The 6,510-nt window shown below is 38.9% G+C and overlaps 1 protein-coding gene across 1 annotated transcript; it reads left to right on the top strand.

Moving 5' to 3' along the window:
- Positions 1–632: 632 nt before the first annotated feature.
- On the top strand, positions 633–3,593 carry LOC145668482 (uncharacterized). Its single transcript, XM_081736416.1, has one exon. It carries the CDS (start codon positions 633–635, stop codon positions 3,591–3,593), a length of 2,961 nt encoding a protein of 986 aa, XP_081592542.1.
- Positions 3,594–6,510: the final 2,917 nt, after the last annotated feature.

The following is a 6,510-nucleotide window of genomic DNA, read 5'->3' on the forward strand; positions in this document are numbered from 1 at the left end:
AGATATTTGTATCCATTCATGTGTTAACACATTTTCATAGAATATAAGTTGTTCAGTTCTTCCTCACATTACAAGTAAACTACCTGAAGAAAGAATCAATTATGACGATTGGAACATTCCCAAGTACACTGTTCTAGCAGATCCTACTTTAAATACGCCTGGAGACATAGATATTCTTTTAGGTGCGGAAGTATTCTACATATTATGAAGTCAGGACACAAAACACGGCCAGGGATTGGCCAGTACTGCAGGAGACAGAATTGGGATGGATCGTGTCTGGACGCATTCCTCAAGAACGTGACCCCCATATTCGATTAACAACATGTTTTGTGAAGACAAATATAGATCTACAGCAACAACTTCAAAAATTCTGGGAACTAGAAGAAATTACTGTTACTCCTAGATCAAGCGAAGAGCTTGCATTTGAGCGACATTTCGTTCAGAATACAACAAGAGATCATACAGGGCGTTTCATTGTGCGATTGCCTTTTCTTGAAGACCCTACAGTTTTAGGCGATTCTTATCAGCAGGCATTGGTTAGATTAAAGCAATTGGAAAGAAGATTCGATCAACACCCGGACTTTGAAGCTAAATATACGGAATTCATGTAAGAATATGAAGATCTTGGTCACATGGTAAGGATAGATGAGAGTAAAAAGGAGGACGTCAGCGTTGCATACTATTTGCCACATCATGCAGTTTTTAAGCCCACAAGCTCTACAACAAAGCTCCGTGTAGTGTTTGATGCTTCAGCAAAATCTAACAGCGGAAAAAGCCTCAACGACATTCTCTTAGTTGGTCCTACAATACAGCAAGATTTGTTTTCTATCATTTTGAGCTTTAGAACTCATTCGGTGGTATTCACTGCAGATATCGCTAAGATGTGTCGCATGGTAAGTGTTCATCCAGAAGACACGCCATTACAACGTATATTGTGGAGAAGATCTAGAAATGATCCGATTCAAGTTTTTGAGTTGAAAACACTAACGTATGGTACGGTATGTGCTTCATTTGTGGCCACAAGATGCCTACAGCAATTAGCAGACGAAGAAGAACACAGTTACCCTGTAGCAGCAGAAATATTACATCGAGATTTCTATATTGACGATGTTTGTAGTGGCATGAGCAACATACAGCAAGCTCTAGAGGTCCAGAAGCAATTGATAGAGTTACTGGGAAAGGGAGGTTTTATACTTAGGAAATGGAGTTCGAATGATCCAAGGTTATTGGAATCCATCTCACCAGAGCTTCGAGAAGTGCAGCGTCCAATCCAGTTCCATGAGGGCCAAGGTGTCAAGGCATTAGGATTGTCATGGCATCCAGACAAGGATATATTTCTCGTTGAAAGCAAGACGTCACCAATGAAGGTTCAAGAGTGCATTACTAAACGCCAGATTGCTTCCATCATTGCCACTATATTCGATCCATTAGGAATAATTTCACCAGTTGTCATTTCATACAAAATATTTTTGCAAGAATTGTGGCGGCAAAAGGTTCAATGGGACGACTATATACCAATGGAATTAGCAAAGAAATGGACTCAATTGTACAAGCAACTTCCATTAATCAATCAGATTAAATTTGACAGTTTTGTACTCGTTGAAGGAAACATAGCGGAGATTCAGATCCATATTTTTTCAGATGCTTCTCAAAGAGCATATGGAGCTTGCATTTATATGCGATCGATCAATCAACAAGGAAAAATATCAGTTAAGTTATTATGTGCTAAATCACGTGTGGCCCCAGTCAAGAAAATCACTCTCCCACGTCTGGAGTTATGCGCAGCAGTTGTTTTGGCAAAATTAGTTCACAAGATTTTACCAATTTTAAAATTGAACATAAGTAGCGTCCATTTATGGACCGACTCCCAAATCGTGTTGGCATGGCTAGCTTCTCCGTGTAATAAATGGAAACCTTTCGTGGCCAACAGAGTGGCTCAAATTCAAGACTTAATTGACGTTAGCTGTTGGAAACATGTAACTTCTTCAGACAACCCTGGAGACTTGATTTCAAGAGGAATAGATGCAGTTTCCATAAAGGACAATTCATTATGGTGGCACGGTCCACAATGGCTTTCTAGTTTAGAATCTAATTGGTCAGTGACAAGTAAGGATTCATTGCAACCAGATCAAGTTCCAGAGAGTAAGGGAACTATGACATTGACAGTCACTTTAGACAATTGGTGCAATAAAACCATAGCATATTGTAGACGTTTTGTTCATAACATTAGACACAAGCAAAACAAACTAACAGAAGGTCTTTCAGTACAAGACCTCCACACAGCGCTCCGTGTTTGCATCAAATGGACACAAGAAATTGGGTTTCACAGCGAATTGCAGCATCTTCGTAATGGAAACACTGTTCCGTCAAGAAGTAAATTGAACAATTTACATCCATTTTTAGATAGTGAAGGCATGATCCGAGTTGGTGGAAGATTGGAGAATAGTCAGCTTCCGTTTGACGCCAAACATCAAATAGTTCTGCCTTCAAACCAACACTTGACAAAACTTATAGTTGAAGCAGAACACTTAAGATTACTTCATGCTGGACCCCAATTATTAATATCATCACTACGCCAGAAATATTGGATCATCAGGTGCAAACAGGTAGTAAAACAAGTGATCCATAATTGCTTCACGTGTTTCAAGTTAAAGGCCAGTGGTTCAAAACAACTTATGGGACAGTTGCCAGCAGCTCGTGTGCAGCAAGCCAGACGATTCCTAAATGTAGGCGTGGATTACGCTGGATCGTTTTACATAAAATCAGGAGCAGTTAGAAATAGATCTCTACGTAAGGCATATGTTGCGTTATTTGTTTGTTTATCCACCAAGGCAATACATCTGGAAATCGTAACAGATCTTAGTGCGCAGTCATTCATAGCAGCTTTACGCAGATTCATAGCCAGACGAGGAAGATGCCTCAATATATACAGCGACAACGGCACAAATTTCGTTGGAGCCAACAACGAATTGAAAGAATTGTATCAGCTGTTTTCATCAGATCCTTTCAGTTCTCAAGTTCATGATTTTACATCGACCGAAGGAATTCAGTGGCACTTCATGCCACCAAATTCGCCGCATTTTGGAGGACTATGGGAAGCCGGTATAAAATCAATGAAATACCATCTAGTTCGTATTACAAAGGGTGCAGTGTTAACATATGAAGAATTTGCAACATTACTCACACAGATTGAGGCCTGTCTCAACTCTCGACCACTTACAGTGCTATCAAGTGAGCCTAACGACATCAGTGTTCTCACCCCTGGACATTTTTTAATTGGAGAAGCACTTACAGCTTTACCAGAGCCTAACCTCACCGATCTACCACACAACCGCTTATCTCGTTGGCAGAAGATACAACAACTAAAACAACACATTTGGAAGAGATGGTCCCGAGATTATTTACATGGTCTTCAACAACGCTCTAAGACAACTTCACCGCAACACAATCTCAAGGTCGGAGATGTAGTTTTGCTGATTGAAGACAACGTTCCTGCATTGCAGTGGAAATTGGGCATCATTGAAAAAAGTGTTCCCAGGAAAGGATTTCTTAGTTCGTGTAGTGACGGTTCGTACTACAACTGGAACATATAAACGTTCCATCAACAAACTAGTTGCATTACCATATAACAAGGATTAGAATTGAGAATTGAGTAATCTAAAAAATAAGTACAGTTCTTCAAGTTTTGTGTTTGTTTCGTTTTTTATATGTATCATTTTGTTTTATTTGGTCAGACTTTAGCTGACCAACAGGGGGGAGTATGTTTGGGATTATTTGTGTGTTTTACAGTGTGTGTGCCTTTAGCTGGCAACAGTGTTCAAGTTGCTTAACGCTTTTCTATTGTTTCGTGAATAGTGTGTGTGAGTGTGGAGGCAGCAAGAACATGCAGTTTTGGTGGACCATATATCCTGGTCGAACATCATACAATATAGCACAAACAGTAAGCCATCGAATTACAATCATTTACAACTAAAGACCTTGCGAACATGTTTATTCTCGTGTATTATTTTTCGGTGCAAACTGAAGTTGTAATCATTAAATACAGTGAATTTATATTGGGTTGCATTCATGTGGTGTACGAATCAAGCCTTACAGTCCACTAGTATGAATATTGTTTTTAGCATTGTCATTGTACTTTAGTGTAAAAACAAATATATACATTCATATTGTACAATGGTCTTCAATGGCGTAACAACACGAAGTCACAAATAGCATGATCGGATTCTACTGTTTGTGCTCTAACAGGTTTAATCTAGTGTCGGCCAATATTCTGAACGAAATTTTTAACACTGCGCTGGAGTTCTATGTTGCTGAAGATATCAGGGGCCCATTCTTGCGTTTGGGCGTAACTATTTGAGAGCTGTAAGAACTTTAGGTAGACGTTGCAAAATATACCACTTCGTTTGACTTTGTTCTGTGTTTCTATCACAGATCGCACACTACTAAACTCCAGCAATATCTTTTTCGCTGATGTGGTCTTTCGAACAGCAACGGGGGGGGGGGACGTTCCTCATTTTCGAACACACACTCTTTAAGACTTAGTCGAGACGTCTAGTAATAATTCAAAGCTTTGTCACCTGTCACCTGTCAGATGAAACATGATGTGCCATCTGTTCGTCGGTCAAGTCATGTGGTTTCCAAAGGGTACAAACCTTTCTAACTCGAATGTGATTGCGGAAAATAGCACGACCTTCTGGTGCATTATTGCCAGAACATACCTCTAATTACCGGTATGAAATCCATCTGTTTGTCTTCATTACTTTCCGTACTGCAGCAATGTTTTTTTCAGTTACAGATGAATGTGGTGCACCTGGCCATAGCGCTTCATCAAGGCTGAAATTTCTTTTCGGAACTTTTGGTATACCTAAATATCGTTGTTTGATTAGAAAAATCCTCTCTTAGCACAGCAGACATATCATCTATACACTGATCAACATTAAACAACTTAGAAATTGTAACGCAAAATTTCCCGGCATCCAGTTTTGACCTCAACATTATTCCCACTTCTTGTTACTAACACAGCCGAAAATCAACTGACACTGACACAAGGCCTATAGATACTACAATGCAGATTTTTCCATGTCTCAACACTCGCTAACATCTCTGATGATCTCTACTGTTGTATTGCAGAAGGGCCATACTGCCCAATAGACATATAGTTATGAAAATCTTTCTTACTAGCCCTCATTAGAAATGTGAGAAATGATGTTCCAGGATTTTATTGTTTAATGCAAGTGAGGTGGATCCTGAAAGTAACTGAGTGATAATAGAAGATTTTGTGAAACATAAATGTAACTGAAGCAGGAGTAAGGCGAGAAAGCCTAGTTACACGATGTTCACCATAACAAAATTACTTTGGCAGATTCTGAATACGTCGCACAATATGGTACCCGTTCTTCAACTGATCAAATGAGCACCCTAAATGTATTTACTGAGTTATAATTACAAAATATAAGTAAAAACAAATTTCTACATATATCTCTGATGGATAAATTACTTTAAATGTTTTAACATTGCCGTTTAGATATTGAATACAAATAATAATTAGAAATATATTTGTAGTACGACTTCAAGTGTCACTCAATTTCAATTGAGATAGTGGGGGAGCGGTGACTCAGTGGTAGAGCGTTCACCTCCGGTGCTTGGGTCCCTGGTTCGATCCCTGCTCGAGCCGTGTGGACTTTGTGGTGGACAAACACCGTGTTCGTGGGGTTTTCTCGGAGTTTTCCCTTTTCCTTCCACTTTCTTCATTCCACCATTTCATCCATTTCTCATCATCATCGTCTCTTTTAGCCTAACCGGCATATCCGTGGAACGTAAAACTGAAATACTTCATTTCATTTTTTCAATTAAAAAATGAATGTGTCGATAAAGCAATGATTGTTATATTGGCCGGTACTATGGAGCTGTAACGACCTTATATATTTTATGCCCCTTAAAATTATCTAGGAGAGTAAAAGTGATAATTTTCTCAAAACGGTTTTCAAATAAATAATGTGTTGAATGTTTTTTTCACTGAATTACAGAATTACCATTGTGCGTACCTTCCAGATAACAATATTTCATAATATTCTCTTTCCCATTCAAATCCTACATTAAAGTGTTCAACCATACCCCAACATATCTTATATAATTCATAATCATATATAGATCTTATTACGTTTTCAGAACAATTGGGAAAGTTTCAATGTTAATGTTATAAGTTCAGTGCATATTGAAACATGAAATTTGTGTTTCTGGAGTATTATAATTCAAAAATGTGTTTTTGACTCACAATCACAGAACCAAACACAAACATATATGAGCTCCCTCGTGGCTAAGCGGTTAGCATACGCGCCTTCGGCGTGGGAGACCCGGGTTCGTTTCCCGGCGGGAGCTCATGTGGTTCGTTAATCAGTAGGTCCACGTCTCATATAGCCTCGCTGCTGTAAGGGACGCTAAACTAAAATCAGCTCAACAAACATTTATATACATATATACCGAACGTCAAACTATTATAATAGTGTGTTC

This window comes from Thermobia domestica, chromosome 1 (assembly GCF_964235325.1).
Source record: "Thermobia domestica chromosome 1, izTheDome1.hap1.1, whole genome shotgun sequence".
NCBI classification, from domain to species: Eukaryota; Metazoa; Arthropoda; class Insecta; order Zygentoma; family Lepismatidae; genus Thermobia; species Thermobia domestica.

Excerpts from the sequence above, each read along its gene's own strand:
- LOC145668482 (XM_081736416.1), top strand. The coding sequence starts at position 633 with ATGGTAAGGATAGATGAGAGTAAAAAGGAGGACGTCAGCGTTGCATAC.